The sequence below is a fragment of the Macadamia integrifolia genome, unplaced genomic scaffold (genome assembly GCF_013358625.1).
Source record: "Macadamia integrifolia cultivar HAES 741 unplaced genomic scaffold, SCU_Mint_v3 scaffold585, whole genome shotgun sequence".
NCBI lineage: Eukaryota > Viridiplantae > Streptophyta > Magnoliopsida > Proteales > Proteaceae > Macadamia > Macadamia integrifolia.
Genome location: NW_024870493.1, coordinates 254,407 through 274,158, shown reverse-complemented (window position 1 = coordinate 274,158; position 19,752 = coordinate 254,407). Strand labels below are relative to the sequence as shown.

The 19,752-nt window shown below is 42.0% G+C and overlaps 3 protein-coding genes across 3 annotated transcripts; 2 read left to right on the top strand and 1 right to left on the bottom strand.

Annotated features, from left to right (window-relative positions):
- Positions 1 to 1,701: 1,701 nt before the first annotated feature.
- Positions 1,702 to 2,166, bottom strand: LOC122069345 (secreted RxLR effector protein 78-like). Its single transcript, XM_042633331.1, has one exon. The coding sequence runs from the start codon at positions 2,164 to 2,166 to the stop codon at positions 1,702 to 1,704; it is 465 nt and encodes a 154-aa protein (XP_042489265.1).
- Positions 2,167 to 5,849: 3,683 nt separating this feature from the next.
- On the top strand, positions 5,850 to 6,494 carry LOC122069337. Its single transcript, XM_042633323.1, has 2 exons — positions 5,850 to 5,980; positions 6,093 to 6,494. Exons 1-2 carry the CDS (start codon positions 5,920 to 5,922, stop codon positions 6,395 to 6,397), a joined length of 366 nt encoding a protein of 121 aa, XP_042489257.1. The 5' UTR covers positions 5,850 to 5,919; the 3' UTR covers positions 6,398 to 6,494.
- A 6,024-nt stretch (positions 6,495 to 12,518) lies between these two features.
- LOC122069344 lies at positions 12,519 to 13,873 on the top strand. Its single transcript, XM_042633330.1, has 2 exons — positions 12,519 to 12,749; positions 13,292 to 13,873. Exons 1-2 carry the CDS (start codon positions 12,519 to 12,521, stop codon positions 13,871 to 13,873), a joined length of 813 nt encoding a protein of 270 aa, XP_042489264.1.
- Positions 13,874 to 19,752: the final 5,879 nt, after the last annotated feature.

Sequence of the window (19,752 nt, the reverse complement as noted above, 5' to 3'; positions counted from 1 at the left end):
CATTTCCTAAGAAAGAGCTATAGTACAAGACCATCTGTGCAGTACTGTCCCTTATAATTCCACCAGCCCCTACTCTTCCTTGGTTGCCCAGAGATGAACCATCACAATTTAATTTCCACCATCCTTCATCTGGAGGCAGCCAAAATATCTCCCACACTCCCTTAACACACCTTTTTGGGGCCATGATAGCACCGTTGCAGGTCCAGGCGCGTTTTTATTCTATCTCACTTTCTTGGACCATGCCTTTGTATCTCATCCATGATGCCTTTGACGATCTGAGAAAAGGAACGGCTTACCCCCCTGAATCTCCTTGAGTTCCTCTCCATCCATATGACATATGGGATTAGAATCAAACCCACCATCCACATCTGAGCCAGACCTATAGCGCTAGAGTTTTGAGACCACCACTGTACTAGCTCTGACAAATCTGCCCACTGCGTTTGCCAACGAAGCCGAAAAACCTCGGCGAAGGATCTCTATACAGAGATAGCACCCTCACACTCCAAGAAAAGATGGACAACGACTCCTCCACCTTGTTGCAAATCTCACATTTGGAGGCAAGGGGGACCCCTTTCCTTTTCACCTTGTCATCACAGGGCAGTTTACCATGCATAAGCTTCCAACCAAACACCGATTGACGAGGTAGTAGGTCAGCCCCCCACACAACCTTCGCCCAACTCTCCTCTGGTTTTCTTTTCCTTAGAGCCTCCCAAGCCGATTTGGTGGTGAAATTACCTAACGAAGAGTGGGACCAACAACATTTATCTTTTTGCTCCAACGGTAATGAGATATTTTTGATCTCCCTGACAATACCTTTTAAGAACTCCAAAAAGGCTCGAGGAAGAGACCACTGGCCATCCACAATAAATTCTGGTACTTTACATGAGTTATTATGGAAATGACAGGGAGGGAGGGGAGATCGCTCTGCAATTGACAAAGGGCCTAGCCATGTCCTCACCATTCCCCACCATTCAGCGCTCGGAAGAAGAGACAAAACTTCCACATCTTTGAGATGCCTTTTAGAATTGAGGACAACTTATACTCCTTCTTGAGATCACCACCTTCGTCCATGAACCTTGCTCTCAAGAACTTGCTAAAAGTTGTCTCTTCATGTTTCATCTGCCACACAAGTTTACTAATCCCCGCACAATTCACCTCCCTAAGTCTTCTGATTCCTAGGCCCCCTTCAGCCTTGGGTCTACACACATCCTCCCACTTAACCGATATTTTCTTCATTGTGTCAATCTCCCCTGACCATAGGAAGTTTCGGATCCATCGCTCTACTACTTTTATCACCGACTTGGGCCACCAATAAACTGAAAAGTTATGGATAGGTATACATGAGATGATAGACCGAATCAGTTCAGCCCTACCTGCCACGGACAGTAGTTTGCCCTTCCATCCTTGCAAACGAGCCTTGATCTTGTCCATCAGGGGGAGAAGCCTATCTTTTTTACAGCTCCATTGAAAATTTCCACCCCAAGATACTTTGTAGGCAGCGCACAAATTGGGATTCCAATCAAGTCCGCGATAAACCTCTTCCTATGGGGAGCAACTTTTCCGAAGAAAATTTTGCTCTTGTCTAGATTGAATTTTTTACCTGAGTAAAGTTGATATTTGTGGAGGAAGTCACGCAGACATTTAAAATGTTTCGCAGCAGCGTTTATGAATATAGAAATATCATTAGCCAAGAGCTGGTGACTAGGAACCATAGCCCCTTTCGGCCCAAGGAGAGCCTTTATTTTCCCCCTCCTTCAATAAACCATTCAAACCCCTACATAGAACTTCCTCTGCTAAGATGAATAGCATAGGGGAAATTGGATCTTCTTGCCTCAAACCCCGCTCCACACCGAAGAAGCCAACTGGACCACCATTAAACAAAATAGAAATTCTAGAAGAAATCAAAATCTCATGATTCCAGCTCAACCATACATTTGAGAAGCCAAACTTCTTCAACACCGCAAAGAGGAAGTTCCATGACAACGTGTCGTAGGCCTTTTGCACATCCACCTTGATCCCCATACCACCGCCCCTAACAGAGGTGTGTAACAAGTTTGCCAGCTCCGATGCCAAGCCAATGTTTGCTGAAATTATATTGCCCTTTTGGAATGCCCCTTGTTCTTCTGACATCAAGCGAGGGAGGAGACAAGAAAGCCGCTCAGCCATTATTTTTTACAGCACCTTCCAAAAGAAGTTTGCCATACAGATGGGGCGAAACTTATCCAAAGATGCTGCCCCTTCCACCTTCAGGATTAAAGCCACCAAACTATTGTTCACCCCATTGGGCAGCTTACCACCTCTGAAAAAGGCACGCACAGCCTCACAAAAATCAATGCCAACAATTTCCCAACATTTCTTGAAGAAGGCTCCAGGGAAACCGTCAGGGCCCGGCGAGCTCTCTGGATCAAGACTCCAAACCACCCTCTTTATTTCATCCATCTCAGGGATAACTTCTAAAGCCAATGAGTCTTCTCTATTCACCTCCTGGTGGATGACCTGAAGCAGTTCCGAATAAGTTTCACATTGATCGGACTTGTGGAAGTCTTAAAAATAATTCGAGATATATTCTGCCAACTACCCCTGCTCTGAAACCACCGATCCATCTTGTTTCTTTAGCGATCGAATATAGTTTTTGGCACATCGCACCTTCACTGATAATTGAAAAAACTTTGAATTTCTATCACCTAATTTAGCCCACTTACAGCGAGCTTTCTCTGCCCAAAGTTTCTCATGTAATTCCACAGGTTTCAAGAGCTTTGTTTTAGCCTCTGCTTCCTTAGAAAATAATTTATCCGTCATACCAACCTGGTCAATGGACCGCTGCACTTCCACCACCTCATCAGTTGCTTCCTTTAGGGCCAAATCAGCATTTGGAAAAGTCTATCTCGCCCACCTCTTAAGCGCACCCTTCACAGCCTTTAATTTCTGGACAAGCCTTCCTATTGGGCCACCCCTTACTTCCCTAAGCCACACCTCCCTCACGAGCTCCTCAAAAGACCCTTCATCCATCCAAAAATGATGGAAACGGAAAGGGGCATCCCTAGGCTTAGGGGCTGCCGCTGAAGAGATTAAAATAGGGGTGTGGTCCAACACTGACCGATGGAGGACTTGTTGAGTGCAATCACCAAAAACATCTTACCAACGAGCATTGAAGAAACTTTGATCGAGCACTGCTGCCACATGACTTGTACGTTTGTTATTCGTCCATGTGAATTTGGATCCCTGAGAAGGGGTTCTAATCAATTCACATGCATCCACCATCCCTGACCTTTTGGGTCTCGATGAAACTCCCACAACACCCTGAGTCACCACTGCATAGTCATCCTCAGGCGGCATCACGATTGGTTTATCATTAGAGTGAAGCCCCGGATGGTTTGGTGCTCCTCCGTCATCCGCATCAAGTTGGTCTGGATCTGACTCCATCTCAGAACCTAAATCTGAACCAGACCGGTCCACATCATCCTAAGTCGAATCTGAGTCATCATCCGAAGAATCCATATTGAATTCCTCTCCTTCCTACACTAACTCCTTCGGAGATGTTTCCATGCTACCCACGTCCTTATCCTGTGATAATCTTTGCTTACCCGCAGGATTGTGATTTGAAGCAATCAAATCAATTAAGATCTCTCCCCTCTCCATAGAAGGAAACTGAGAGAAGCTAATGTTGGTAGGCATAGATTCAATCCCTCCCCCTTCAGCATTTTGAAACAGCTGCTAAACATTTGAATTTTTTGGCACTAAATCTTGGTCAAATCTTTCCATAGAAGTACCATTTTGACCCAGCGAGTCACCACTACCCGAGTCGACTCTATCTTCTTCTTACACCGCTCCAGGAAGCCCTATCTTGTCTAGAGAATTCTGCTTCTCATCAGGTGCCTTCTTTTCACGACATGCATGCACCTGATGCCCCAGCTTTTTGCAGAAGCCGTATTGCCCCAGAGAGTCCTCGTAGAGCACCTGCTGCTTAAACCAGAATAAATTCTCAGTTCCAGGTTGCCTACGTTCGACCTGAATTTCTTCAAGCCTTGGCTCCCCCACCTCCATCTCAACTAGGACTCGGGCATAGTTCCCATATAGAACATTTTTGGTGTGGTGATCAAGTGCAACTGGCCGCCCTATCGCCTTAGCCATCATTAATAGAACATTCTCATGCCAATATTCTAAAGGCAGATCAGGAAACCGCACCCAAGCTGGGGCCTTGTTGATTTGTTTTTCATGGATACTAAAATCTGGATGCCATCTTTGAAAGCGAACATACTGCCTTCCAACCTTTACAGGGCTTCGCCTCCACATCAGAGCGATATCCCCTTCAGAATCGAACTGGAATATGGTGAAACCTTTCCCCATAGGCACCATCTTCATCTTTCCTTTCAATTTCCAAATCTCCCTGGCTTCTCTGTGAACATCATCTAGTGAGATAAAATGAAAATTGATATGACAAATCAAGGCAAATTTGTACTTATTTAAGCAATCCTCATACTCCTCCTGAGGTATTATCAGTTTCGTTGAGTTTTCGGCATGTACGGGCTTAGGTAGATCATCCACCATTGGCAAAACTGTATCTACAGCCTTGGCAAACAATTTTTGAGCAGGGTGATTCCCACCCAGGATCCCTTTGTCCAAAGCAACCTCTTCCGATCCAACTATGGAGGCATATGATTTCCTTGCCACCCCTGTAATGGCTGCAGAACCACTTCCCCCCTCCTCCATTATGTCGCCAGTGGACACTGCTGGCACCGAGGAAGGGTGGGCCTTCCAAAGATCCGTCAGCAGGAGTTGTCTTCCCCTTTCCAGTGCTAGTCCACCTCCAGGGTCGTCTCCAGGATTTCTTTCTGCCATTAGTCCCAATAGTCTTCCAGTCACATTCAAATTGACGACTAATTAACAAAACTGAGAATTTATGAGAAGAACAACCTTTAAGTTTCAAATCTCCATTGACATAATTATTTAACTCTGGTGCATACTCCGGTTCATTCAAACTACAGATTTAATGCAACCACAAAATGATAATTCTGGTTCATTCTAGGTATAACATATCTTGTCAATCACTATCGTCTTTTATATACGCTTAGCACACTTAGTTCGGTCAGTTAAAGGCTATTATCGATACAACATAAATTTTTTGACAAAAACTATTTTTTAAATAGAAAATATAATCACATGAGCCCATGGACCATAACGTGATCCCAAGGCTGGAAGGAACTGGGCACACGTCTCGAGGTCACCCCGACCTTGAGATCACTCTATGGTCCATGGGCTCTATGGAGAGGATCCGGATCCATTCGATGTGAGAGAGAAATGTGACATGGGAGAAAAAGAGGGAGAAATTTTAGGAGAGGGAGGAAAAAGAAGGAAAATAGATCCTCTCATGGACCATGACCTTCTGCAACAATCACACATCATTCAAGGAATGCGGGGTTCCACCTTTGGGTTTGAGGGCCCACACTCAACGAATAGTGTGAGATTGTTGCAGGAGGTCATGGTCCAAGAGAGAATCCGGTCTATAACCCTACCATAGGTGGCATAAATTGTAGAACCAATAAGAAGAAAATATGAATAGATTTACATAGAATTAATACAAAATAGAATCTTAGACCTTCTATAGTAACTTCTCCTTGTATGTTATACTTTGCTTGCCTTATTTTCATCCTTCTATATATATTAGTGCATCACAACCATTGATGATTATTGACAAGTTTGTGCCAAAGTTTGAGGGCAAGGATCTTATACAGTGGTTGATTTTCCAAAAGAGAAAAAATTGATAAATATGATTTGTTATTTAATTTTTTCCCTATATATGACTGAAAATTAATATGCCAAATTTGGGTGACAAAGAGAATATAAATAATAGAATTTCAGCCAATTAAAAAGATATAGAAGAAGACTCAAAATACCATCTAGCAAGATAGCAGAAGAGAAATGGCAGCTTCAATGAGATCCTTCTTCTATGCAATTCTCATCCTCAATCTCCTTGGGAAGGGTCAGTAGTTCCCCTTATTTTGATCAATTTTGTTAGTAGAAAAGTTATTATAATTTTGGTTTTTTTTTTTTCCCTTATTGTTTGGTCTTGGTTGTTGATTTGAAAACTACAGGTTTGTGCCAATGCAGCTTGAAAAGCCTCACAGTTTCACAAGATAAAACTGGGAAGATGGTAGGAGGGGAAGCTGAGTATGAGGTGACAGTGAGTAACACCTGCTATTGCACCCAAACTAGTGTGACATTGAGCTGTCCAGGATTTTCTGCAGTGAAGAGCATCGACACTTCAGTCTTAACAGTGAATGGGAATACATGCACACTTACACAGCCCTTGTATGGTTCCAAATCAGTTAGTTTCAAATATGCATCGGGCACTCCCTTTACCTTTACTCTGGCCAGCTCCCAGATTGCCTGCTCTTGATCACTTTGTGTGAAATAAGATAATAAGGAAAGGCAAGATAAATTTTGTTATCATTGTCTTTTCATCCTCCTCTGATGATGAATAAAGAAAAGAGTTTGCAAATGTGATCCATATTAAGAGTATCAAAGTTTACATCTTATTAATGAATTTAGTTCATACAACGGCTGGTCATCTAGACCATGGATTTAGTAATTGATATTGGCCAATCCGTATCAGTATTGACAGAGACTGATATCGATTCCTAAGCAATTTGGGTTGGGTATCAGTATTGCATGGATCAAGGGCAAAAATGTAATTAAATAAAATCGGAGTAAAATTGTCAAATATAGGTTGATTCAGATTGGTTTCGGATCAGTATTAGCCGAGAATAAATAGTTAATGTGATGATGTTATTTGGAGAATATATTGTTTATCCTTCAAAGTGCGAGTAGGGGATGGAGAGGGAGGCTGATGGTGGGGACGAGGTTGTGGGACAAGTAACGGTGTCAATTCGGTATAGTATCGGTATTTGGTATGGTATCGGTATGGTGCAAGCCATATATACCCATATTGATACCGTACTGAATAGTGATTCAGTACAAGAAGTTCATACCGATACTATTGAATTTGCTGTTTGGTATGGTGCTGGCATTTGGTATGGTATCAGTATGGTATGGTGTGTTTTTAAGTGATATCCCATTCCGATACCTTATCGAATTGTGTCTCGAACTCTTGATACAAGAACCTCATACCGATACTAATACCGTACCAAATTTGATGAGTCTACCCATCTACCCCTATCCTGGGTTTGTTTCCATTCTTTATTTTGGGTTATATCTACTTGACTTTAATCAAGTAAATAGGAAGATCGTTTTAATTCGGAAGATCCATAACTAACTCAAACCCTAGTTCTATAGAGTGATATTTTATTTTTGGGTCTTAGAGCTTACTCTGGATGACGATTCTCTATTTCTTTCTCTCCTTCCCTTCCGAAAACAAGGGGTCATGAAAATCCAATGTTCTCATAGTGGTGACTTCACTAAGGACTATCAAACTTCTGATAATCATTTGATTTTCTTCTTGTGTATTCTTTGTTAAATATTTTTTACATGTTTATATATTATATGGTTGCAGCATTTTACGGTCTGATCTATGCATCTTAAATGACAAATTTTATTTGAAGAGGGCTGAAATCATCTTTTAAAAAATGTCAAAATAATACACCTTCTGGGGGTATTAACTGGTCGGTTTATTCAAAACCAAGATCAAAACCTGTTGATTATCAATTGCTCAGTCATCCGTCTTAATTAGTTTGGTTTAATCAGTCTTTGTCGTTCCATAATCGGTCGGTTAAGTTATTTTTTCCTATATGTTGGCTAATTAGTTTAAATGGTGGATATTTCCACCTATTAATCCAAAATTTCTGACCATCCATTTTATGGGTGTCAAAAATGAGACCAGACGATTGTACTAATCGGAACAAACCAAAATTGGCCAACCAAACTCTTTATCATTTCTGTATTGATTTTGGTTTTCTAGAAACGGTTAAGACCGAAACCCACTTGACCATTTATTTGATCGATAAAAAAACTGAAGCCCAAAAATCAATAGAATTTACTAATTTTTGTTTAATATATTTTTTTCCTTTTACATATGAAAAACAGGATCAGAATGATAAGGAACCATTAAATTTAAAATAATAATAACAAAAAAAGAAAAAGACCAAATCCAACATCATCCATAACTATTGCTCTTGGCTTGAATTTTGGTGTTGAGGGCAATAAATGTAATTTAGTCATTACCAAATAATAATAATAATAAATTTTATTTAGTGTTTATAAATACAAGAACTCATGCCTTCTTAAAAAAAATATATATATATATACATATATATATATATATATATATCATACTATTATATAAAAGCACATGACACGTCACTTCCTCCACTTTCTCAAACTCAAATTCTGTTTTCCACTCATTATGACGTCACGTTTTGAAACTCTTTAGTATTGTCCATCTCTCCCTCCCACTTCACGTTTTGAAATTCTATAGGTTTGTCCGTCTCTCTTTTCCATTTCCTTTTTCTTCTCAAACTCCTCCCTCCCAGTTTCTTTTTTTCTATTGTTAACAATGTGAGATTTTCACTACTTATTATATGGATGAAGGGTGACCGAGCATCGATCATCGTAGGTGCCATTGTCTTTGTTAAAGAATTGGAGCAGCTGTTGCAGTCACTTGATTCTCAAAAGAGAATGAGCAAATCAAAAAGCTAAGCCTCTCTTTGGTTTGATTTATATTTGCATTTATTTGATTTATTTCTATTTTTACAAGTGTTTGGTATAATTTATAGCACTTATTTCTTTTTATTATAAATTAGAATAAATCACAAATCACAAATTACTCTCAAGTTATTTGTGATTTGTGGCAACAAATCATTTATGTTGATTTTTGCGCTACCTTAAATGAGCATGTCTCCTAAACTACTCAAAATTAAAGGTAAATATGTAACTTCAGTATGTTTTATACTTTTCCAATAAAAAACCCCAAATGCTATCATCTCTCACTCGAAGCTCAAAGCTGAAGATGAAACCTAAAACTTATTTTCTCATTATATAATCTATTTTATAAATAGTGACCAAATGAATACTATTTGTGGTCCATAATTTATAGTCACAAATAATTTTTTAAAAATAGTTAATAAATACAAATAGAAATCCTACCAGAGAGAGCCTAAGGTAACCCACCACCACTCAAGAGTCCACCATACCAGTCAATGGATTCTTCACATTGCTGCAATATAGGAGTGACTCGTCATGGTCGGCCAATTCCCAATCGAGTGTCATCTTTGTTTCCAAAAGTTATTGAGTACTGACTGCCCCTTATTTCCTCTTTTTCCCATTATTTTTCCTGAATCTGTGTTTTCTGTGTACATTGCAAATTGCAAACCGATTGACATATGAACTGTAAAGAGCTATATGTTTATGCTAAGGTTTATTAATTTTAAGTTTATAAGTTTATAGGAATTGTTAACATTGCTACTACCCCATGTAGTTAAGAAGAAGGTTTTCGAAGTTGGTTACAACATACAAGTGATTTTTTCTTTTTCCTTGCTAACTTAATTATTTACTATCATGTGATTCAACGCAACTGACTCGGCCACATTTTAGCTGTTACATTCCTGTTTGGTCATTTACTTTCCTTAATATCATTGTTATTTCCCCATATTATGGATAATGGATTAAGTGGAGCTAATAGGTAATGGCGTTAATGACATGCACATGTCATTGCAACTCCCATCTCATGTGCTATCTCATTCATGGAGGATTAGTATTGATTCATGTTTTCTTTCCCCTCCTTTTTGATAAATGGAAGTATTGATTCATGTTAGTTGGTCTATTCGTTGTCAATTCACAACTGTACCTCTCTTGATTAGCATGCACTGGCCTATTTTCCACCTGGGGATGAATAATCCATCAAGCTTAACCTTGTAGTAGTCCATTAGTAGTGTCCTAGGATCTGTCAAGGCTTAATCTGCTTTTGGTGAAATTTTTTTGAGCAAAGTTAACCCTGATCAGTATCGTTAATTACACTGATGCGGAATTGGTATTGACAATATGGATTAAATAAAAGATAAATATAATATTCATTACAGGGTCTAAGGAGGGGTAGATTTATGCAACCTTAATCCCACTTCGTGGAGAGGTTGTTTCCTTGATTTAAATCCAATATCACAAGTTGCAAAAGAGCAACCTCACCATTGCGTCAACATCTGCCCTCCATATGGACTCTATCTATACAATGGCTAAAATTGCATGTCAACCCTTCATTCATTTTATTGAGCAGATATGTAAGAGAAGAAATCCAATTAATGAAAGGCCATATAATTGAACTAGGACATGCATGACATTTGACCTATAGATGTTCTATCTAATCAACAGTTATATTCGAAATATCAGCCATAGATGACGAAAACAAATGCACAATTAATCTCCAAATGCACAACCCTTTTGCTTCCAAGAAGAACACCTTAACATGGTTATTTATTCCACATGCAAGGCAACTAAAAATGCACAAATTGCTAACAAACAATTTTTGCATCTCATAGTGAAACTTAGTCGATCACTTGTATCTTTCTTGGATGTCAATAATTGGAATGGAGTTTTTCGTGAGTCTTATGATGCTAATGTGAGATTCAGTAAATTGAAATCTCTATATGTTTTCATTAAAATCATGATTTTTTTTAGATTTTTAATAAGTTCTACATGTTGCAGTTCCCAGCAAGATGTAGTGGAGACATTCTCTCGCTCCTTTGAGATGTGTGTTTGAGGTTGGGATGTTAGTAGTATTATGTGTTCTTATAACTTTGTTTAATAGCATCCCAACATGTGCTGATCCAAAGCTTCTGAAAGAGACCATAAAAGGAGAGTAGGAACTTTATGGGTAAACAAATTGTTTCTTCCCAATTAGAATATATTTTTTTCCTCTCTTAGTGTGCTAATCAAATCACAAGCTTTTCGGAATTTGAAAGAATGGAGAAAGGAGAGAGAAGCTCTCCGGTGGGCGAGAAACGCCTTGGGCACGCCCAAGATCCCGACGGTGATCAGAGAAATAGTGGTCGACAGGCCTTGATTACTGATTTCATGAGGCCTGTCTTGCAACCCATAGTGGTGGAGAGACCTGCAATGCTACCACCAAGGCCCTCCTTCTCATCGGTGGTGGGAACAGGATTGCCAAAGGTGGATGATCTCCCCAATCCTATCCACACCGGATCCTTAACCAAGGTGGTTATTCCTCAAGAGGCATATGAGGAGTGACTGGAGCGGTTTCGTTTTGCCTTAATCGGTAGAGCGAACTTTAGATTCATATCAATGGATTTAATAAGAAAGGAGGCAGCAAATTCATGGAATCTGGAAGGAAAGGTGGCTCTATTGGCGATGGGGGAAAGGATTTATCCTTTTTAAATTTCAACTAGAAGCAGACATGACCATGATATGGCGCAAAAGCTCTATCAAGGTTGGAGGGCAACTTGTCAAATTCCAAAAATGGAGACAGGATTTCAATATACATGAAATGCAGATTGATAAGAAAATGGTCTGGATCAGATTTCCTGATCTTCCTTTAGAATACTGGCACGAGAAAATTCTCCTTACTATGGCTAAGGCAACGGGTCGTCCCATGGCCATCAACAAGCACACTCGAGTGTTACAATGGGAGGTTTTGCAAGAATCCAAGTCGAGATGGAAGTTGGTGCTAGCCGTGTAGATGAGATACATGTTGAGAGAAGGGTACCAGACTCCCATGAGATCTTCTTGTTCAAACAACAAGTTATTTACGAAGACAGCTTGGGCCTTTGTGGGTTCTGTAAAAAGGCAGGCCATTCGATCTCTGACTACAGAATTAGGAAATTAGTGGAGGAGAAGAAAAAATCCAAAACACAAGTGACTCTTGGAGCGGTGTATGTAGATGAAGTCGATGAAGAAGCTTCCCACGGCCCTTTTTTCAACAATGGTGATGAGGGCCACCTCGACAATGGTGATGATGCTACCGTTTAGCAGGGAGAGGAGACCGGCGGCAGCCGGGTTGCGGACTCAATTGCACCAAATATGGAAATTAATGAGGGAATAGAAATCTCATGTTCTCCTTCCTTATCGGGAGAGAATGTGAATTTGAATTCAAATCCACTTCCTAATCAAGAGAATGTGGGGTCCATCGAGATTCTCCTTCCTATCTCAAGTGAGAGACACCAAGATTTGGGGAGTAGCTGTTCCTCTATAACCGAACCTCCTCTAGGTAATGGGCATCCAGCGCTCAGCAACAAGGGGAGATTATCACATGTAACAGATTCGGTATCTAATCCTAGATCATCCCACTAGGAAAATCATGCGGCTGAGAATATCATTTCATCTATTCCATGCACATCACTATGTGGAGGAGCAGTGGAGGTGCACCATGAGGATATAGAAATGGCTGATAAGCTTGTTGTAGCCGCTAAATCCAAGTTACATTATGCTTGAAGAAAAGAGAAAGGGACAGACACTGTGTCGCAGGCCAGAAGGTCTGATCGACTTGCAACCCAAAAAAGTAATTCATGAAGATTCTCTTCTGGAATGTGAGAGGCTTCAAGAAGGCCTCCGCGTGGATGGCCCTGAGGAAAATTGTAAGAGATAACGACCCAGACTTTCTCTGCCTGGACGAACTGATGATTGATGTGAACAAGTGCCCAACTCGTTACTTCAGAAAATTGGGCTTTGAAGTAGACGTCATCTGCAATACCAGAAGAGAAAATATTCCAAATCTATGGCTGCTCTGGAAGCGAGGTATTCCTAAACCTTCAATTTTTTCTAGTTCTGATCAGCAAATTTCAGTTCATGTAGATTGGAAAGGAAAATTATTATCATTTCATCCGTACACGCTAGCAATTTTAGAGCTATTAGAAGGGAGCTCTGGATGGATCTCAAGGCAGTGTCGGTGTTGGCTGAACCATGGGCCGTGGTTGGAGATTTCAATGCTACCCTTGCACCTAATGAAAAGAGCGGTCCTGATACCTTTAACCTCGGCTCTGCTGCGAAATTTAATGCTATGATGGACTCATGTAAATTGATAAAACTAGCATCTCAACCAAAGTTCACTTAAACCAATAATAGAAGAAGGGACAATGTCTCTGCAATTCTCAATAGAGGATTCTGTAATGAGGAATGGTTGAACACCTTCCAGGATTGTTCTCAATTGGTCCTTCCAAGGGATTTTTCTGATCACAATCCAAATCTTGTTCTTTCTAAAGCTTACCCTAGACCTGCTAATTGTCCTTTCCGCTTTCATAAGTTTTGGACAGAGCACCCTAATTTTTTGAAGAAAGTTGCTGATTCATGGAGTCATAACACCTGCTGGCTGCCATCTTATATTCTTGTTTAGAAGCTAAAAAGGCTGAGGCCGATCATTAAAACCTGGGCTAGGGAAAATTTTCCAAACTTTGAGATTGAACTGGTCAGAACGAGAGAGGCTTTGGACCAGATACAAGCTCAAATTGAGTTGCAGGGAATGGACGACTCCCTCTTTGGGCAAGAAGCCGATGCAAAATCTGCCTATTTGGTTGCCATGAAAAATCATGAAAAATTATGGGCTGAAAAGTCAAGGATTAGATGGCTGAAGGAGGGAGATCGTAACTCCAAGTTTTTTCACCTCTACACAAAAGTTAAGAGAGCCAAAAACACTATTCGAAGAGTCAAAAAAATTGATGAGTCTATAATTTCTGACAGAGGTGATTTAGCTTGCTACATGTCCAAATTCTATGAAGATTTTCAGAAGAGAGTTCTAGTGACAGATCATCTAGATTTGCTCGATGCTATCCCAAGGCTTATTGATGAGGTGAATCTTCTATCTCTAGATTTGATCCCAGGTCCAAATGAGATAAAGCGTGCAGTGTGGGATCTGGATCCTGACAGTTCACCAGGTCCATATGTGTCACACTCCGTTCTCACTGAACCGGGCCAGTGACCGGGTTAACACCGGTTAACCCAAACCTGCCAGGATCATCAGATACTAATACTGTATTCCACCACAGCATACACACAACTAATATAAGCTCATCAGATCAGCGGAAGACTAAGTTTTACCTGTGAATAATCCCATAATACTTGATACCCGAATTGTGATACAATAATTATATACATGTGGGCCCGAAGGCATGATATTTACAGAATAAAAGTATAATTCATATATCAAGTACGTAAAGGAAATCATCAAAATAATCAAATTACATAGCTCAGCTCGGTATCAAAGGCTAGAGCTCAGCTCGGCATCAAGGGTTGAGCCCAGCTTGGCATCACATAGTAGAGCTCAGCTCAGCCTCAGAAGTGGAGCTCAGCACGGCCTCAGAAGTGCGGTCCCGCAGCACAACTCTCACATGAGCAATCAGTGCCGTGCTCTAACTCCTTAGGGGTCCACCAGTCCTCTTCAGGAAACTCGACTGTGGGACCCACCCCATGCTCCTCAGATGTATGACCTGCAAAATCATCTAAAAAGGGGGTGCACACGTGGGATGAGCTCACTAGCTCAGTAAGTGGTAAGATGGACCACACAGCAGTCCACACAGCAAAACATATCATATGCACTACATGCTATGCAATACATTTTAATTCACATCCACCTAAGCAACATTACTAAGTCTTCGATTTTAGTGCTACTACAACCACAGTGCGTGTATACTCCAAGTACGAGCCACGAACTCCATCCCGCGATACGCCCATAGGGATGTCGGAGAAGGCCCACCATGAGTACTCGGAAAAGTAAAGACAATGCCGTCCACCGGCCCTCTTGAATGTACCACCGGGGTTGTTGACTGTCCTATTGACCCGCCGGGCTTTATGTCTAACCGCCACAGTGACCCGACAACTACGACCACTGCTTCCCCCCAAATGATAACCCAACACCTTAACCTCTACTGGGAAGGTTCGTAGCATGGGATGGTGAAAATCCTAAAACCGCATGCTCCTATATGACAATAGTACGATTGCATAGTGCCACCGAGTCCCATACCATGGGCCACCAATGCACTCGTTTCCAAGCCGACTACGGCATCTAGTCTATCAATGCATCATGCACAATGATGTCCACATTCAACATATAAACATCTCATTCAATTGGCATTTGAAAAGTAAACATAGCACACATGCATATCAATGTGAGGATGACTAATCTACATAGCATTTTCATGATGGCATGACTAGACTAGATACATTTAGATGAATGCCAAACAATGCCTTGAAACAAGGCCAAACGTCCTCTCCCCACTTACCTGTAGTGTACAAGGATTCCCGTTCGGTACGGGTGAGATCCGGTGCGAAACGGGTAGGATTTGGTGAACCTAACATAATTGAGCGGGGTTAGTACTTCACCATTTTGGAATCAAAATTAACACGATCCGATGACAAAATCATGTTTAGAACGATAAAAGAAGGTCGCACGTCCGATTTGGGTCCAATCAGACGTAAGAATCACCTTTGGGCCACACGGGTGGGTCAGACAGGTGGGCCACCGGTTTGAACCGGTGGGTAGGGGCCCGCCGGTATGGCCCACTAGTCTGGCCCGTCGGTTGGGCCAGGGGCCCCTGCTAGGACCGACCAATAGGGTGGCCCGCCGGTTAGCCAGCAGGTTGGGCCCGTCGGTTGTGCCCGAAGGCCCCTGCCCTCTCAGGTGGGTGCTCACAGGCGGGCTGGATGGCCCACCCGTCCTACCCACCGGTCTTGGCGGAAAAACTGCTGTTTCTTCCCAACTTCCTCCATTCCTTGGGGATTCAAATGGGGGGCTTTTCTCAACACATTCTTCACACTTTCAAGTCTTATAGGATGGCTCTAACCTAGATCTAGGTTAGATTCAAGTGATGGGAAACCATCTTACCTTCTTTGCCCAAGAACAACTTCAAACCCTCCAAATCACTTCAAACCCACAATGCTTCTTCCACCTTGTCAATACCTCTTCAAATCCTTCAAGATCAACACATAAATCATCTATTAAACCTTAGATTCCTCATTTCAAAGGGGATTTACAAGATCTCAAGAAACCCTACTCGAATCAAGGGTTTAAGCTTGGGTATGGTGAATGTTCAAGAAACCCAACTTTGCTTACCTCTAAATGTAGATCTAGAGTTGAAGATCACTCCTCCGGCGCCGGAATGGGAAGATCAAGCTTCGGCGCCGCTGAAATCCTTCTCTTCTTCCTCTTCCTTCTCTTCCCTTCTTCTTCCCTTTCTTTTCTCTCTCCTCTTTACTATTCTCACCAGCGAACTGGTGTCATAAATGGAAAGAAAAGAAAATCCTAAATGCTATATATATGCTTCCTAAATAAATGAATAGTGCACATAGATGGGTCACTCAGGTGGGTGGGTGCACCCACCTATCCGCCCACCTGAGGGCCAAAACTTGGGATTTTGATAGAGTTCGGGCCTGGCGCGAACCCCACCCTAGCGTATGATGTAGTATACGTTTATACCTTAAAATATGGCTATAATACCTGCTTTATCCGTACATGGCCTTATGGTAGGTGCATGTACACGGCTTGGGCACTCCCATCTCTTTTGGCACTGGCTCGGACTTGTCGGGCCAGCCGGTGTTTAAGGTCACCCTTGCCATCATAGCCCATAAGGAACCCGCTCTAACTCCCTCTGGTTCGGTCCCTGCACGGTTAACCAGTTCAACCGCGAAATCAGACCGGGTTTAAGAAGTAGGGTATTACATTACCCCCCCTTCTGAAAAATTTCGTCCTCGAAATTGCGTACCTGGTTGATCAAAAAGATGAGGGTACTTGGCTTGCATTTCATCCTCTACCTCCCAAGATGCTTCTTCAAGTGAATGATCATCCCATCGCACCTTTACATAGGAAATGGAGCGGTTGCGAAGGGTTTTCACCTTCTGGTCCAAAATTTCAGCTGGCTGTTCCGTATAGGTCATGTCAGCTTCAAGGTATTCTGGCTCCACGGGTAATACATGAGAGGGGTCATGAACGTATCGCTTCAGCATGGATACATGGAATACATTATGAACATCCCCAAGTGAAGGTGGCAGAGCAAGCATGTAGGCTACTGAGCCAACCCGGGCTAAGATCTCAAATGGTCCAATGTATCTTAGGCTCAACTTCCCCTTTCTGTGAAACCTTTGCAACCCTTTAGTAGGAGAGATCTTGAGAAATACCTTTTCTCCTGGCTAAAATTCAGTGTCTTTTCTGCGGGTGTTCACATAGCTCTTTTGACGGGACTGAGCTGCTTTAATCCGTTCTCTAATAACGTCGACTTTGTCACAAGTCATTTGTATCATCTCAGGTCCTAACATTCGACGTTCACCTACCTCATCCCAATACAAAGGAGTTCTGCACTTTCTGCCATATAACGCCTCATACGGAGCCATCCCAATTGTAGCTTGGTAACTGTTGTTATATGCAAACTCCATAAGAGGTATATATTCTTCCCAACTGCCACTCATCTCCATAGTACATGCCCTGAGCATGTCCTCTAATATCTGTATGGTTCGCTCCGACTGACCATCCGTCTGTGGGTGAAAAGCAGTACTCAAATTCAATTGTGATCCCAAGGCACGCTGTAAGCTTTTCCAAAATCTGGAAGTGAACCTTGGGTCCCTATCTGAAACAATGCTCACTGGCACTCTATGTAAGCGCACTATGTTGTCCATATAAAGTTGTGCTAGTTTGGTCATGGAGAACTTGGTCTTGATAGGAATGAAATGAGTAGTCTTGGTAAGCCGATTCACGATCACCCATATCGCGTCCATTCCCTTAGGTGTACTTGGTAGTCCGGTGACGAAGTCCATTGTAATCCTTTCCCACTTCCATTCTGGTACTGGGAGTGGCTGAAGAGTACCATAAGGTCGATGCCTCTCAGCTTTTACTTTCTGGCAGGTAAGACAAGTCGCCACATACAGAGCTATGGTGACTTTCATGTTTGGCCACCAGTAACTTTGTTTGAGGTCTTTGTACATCTTGGTACTTCCTGGGTGAAGTGAGTACTCGGAGCTATGTGCTTCTCGCACTATTTTGTCTTGTATATCCAAATCATCGGGTGCACACAATCTGTCTCGAAACATTAATGCCCCATCACTGGCTAAAGCAAAATCTGGGTCGTTCATTGTTTGATCTTGAACCTTAACTCTGATCCGCTGCAATTCAGGATCCAAAGGTTGCTTCATTATTACCTCTTGCCTAATTGCCGAATGCACCTGTAGAGCCGTCAAGGATACAGTCAACCATTTAAGGTTTTCTGGTTGAGGTTCAAGCTCTAAGGTTGCCCCTTCATATAAGAGGGTTTCATCCATTAGCATCGCCTCTTGCACGAGTGGTGGGCTGACTGCTAAGTATGAGAGCGACACAGTCTGTGTCTTCTGACTCAATGCATCTGCCACTACATTTGCCTTGCCGGGATGATACTGAATGTCACAGTCATAATCCTTCATGAGTTCAAGCCATCTCCTCTATCTCATGTTCAGATCCTTCTGGGTGAAGAAGTACTTCAGGCTTTTGTGATCACTGTATATCTCACACTTCTCCCCATACAAATAATGTTGCCAGATCTTAAGGACAAAAATGACTGCAGCTAGTTCCAAGTCATGAGTGGGGTAATTCTTCTCATACTCCTTTAGTTGTCGGGGTGCATACGCTATTACCTTACCCCGTTGCATGAGAACACAACCCAAACCAACTTTGGAAGCATCGGTATAGACTATCATTCCACCTGTGCCTTTAGGAATAGTCAACACAGGGGCCGTCACCAACCTTTCTTTCAATTCCTGGAAGCTCTTCTCACATTCCTCTACCCAGTCGAATTTCACACCCTTTTTAGTCAACTTGGTCATTGGTGCTGAGATCCGAGCAAAATTCTCAATGAAGCGCCGGTAATATCCAGCCAAACCCAAGAAGCTTCTAATTTCAGTAACATTCTTGGGGCTTTCCCATTCCACTACTGCTTTCACCTTTTCAGGATCTACTTCGATTCCGGCTTTAGACACTACGTGCCCCAGGAATCCAACTTGTTCAAGCCAGAATTCACACTTGTTGTACTTGGCAAACAATTGTTGATCTCTCAACCTCTGTAACACCATTCTCAAGTGTTGAGTGTGCTCCTCTTCGGTCTTGGAGTAGATCAAGATGTCGTCAATAAAAACAATTACCCATTTATCGAGCACATCCTGAAATACTCAATTCATTAGATCCATGAATGCTGCCGGTGCATTGGTTAACCCGAAAGATAACACTAGGAACTCATAGTGACCGTATCGAGTCCTAAATGCTGTTTTGGGTATATCGCTGCTCTTTATCTTGAGCTGATAATAGCCGGACCGAAGGTCTATCTTTGAAAATACTCTGGCTCCCTGCAACTGGTCAAATAGATCATCAATGCGTGGTAATGGATGCCGGTTCTTAATGGTTAGCTTATTTAATTCCCGGTAATCGATGCACATACGCAAGCTGCCATCTTTCTTCTTGACAAACAACACTGGGGCACCCCAAGGTGAAACACTTGGGCGAATAAACCCCTTTTCCAATAATTCCTGCAACTGCATCTGCAACTCCTTCAATTCAGCTGGTGCCATCCTGTATGGAGCCTTAGAACTGGAGCTGCTCCAGGAGTCAAGTCTATGGCAAACTCCAACTCTCTATCAGGTGGTAAATGCATCAAATCATCTGGGAAAACGTCGGGAAACTCTTTCACCACCTTTACTTCTTCTAGAGGTGCAATCCTTACATCAACATCAAGTATCGATGCTAAGTAACCCTGACATCCACTTTCTAGCAACTTTACCGCTTGAAGAGCAGAGACAAGGACCTTCCTCACCCGTTTCATTTTATCTGCTCGGTATACCAATTCTTTC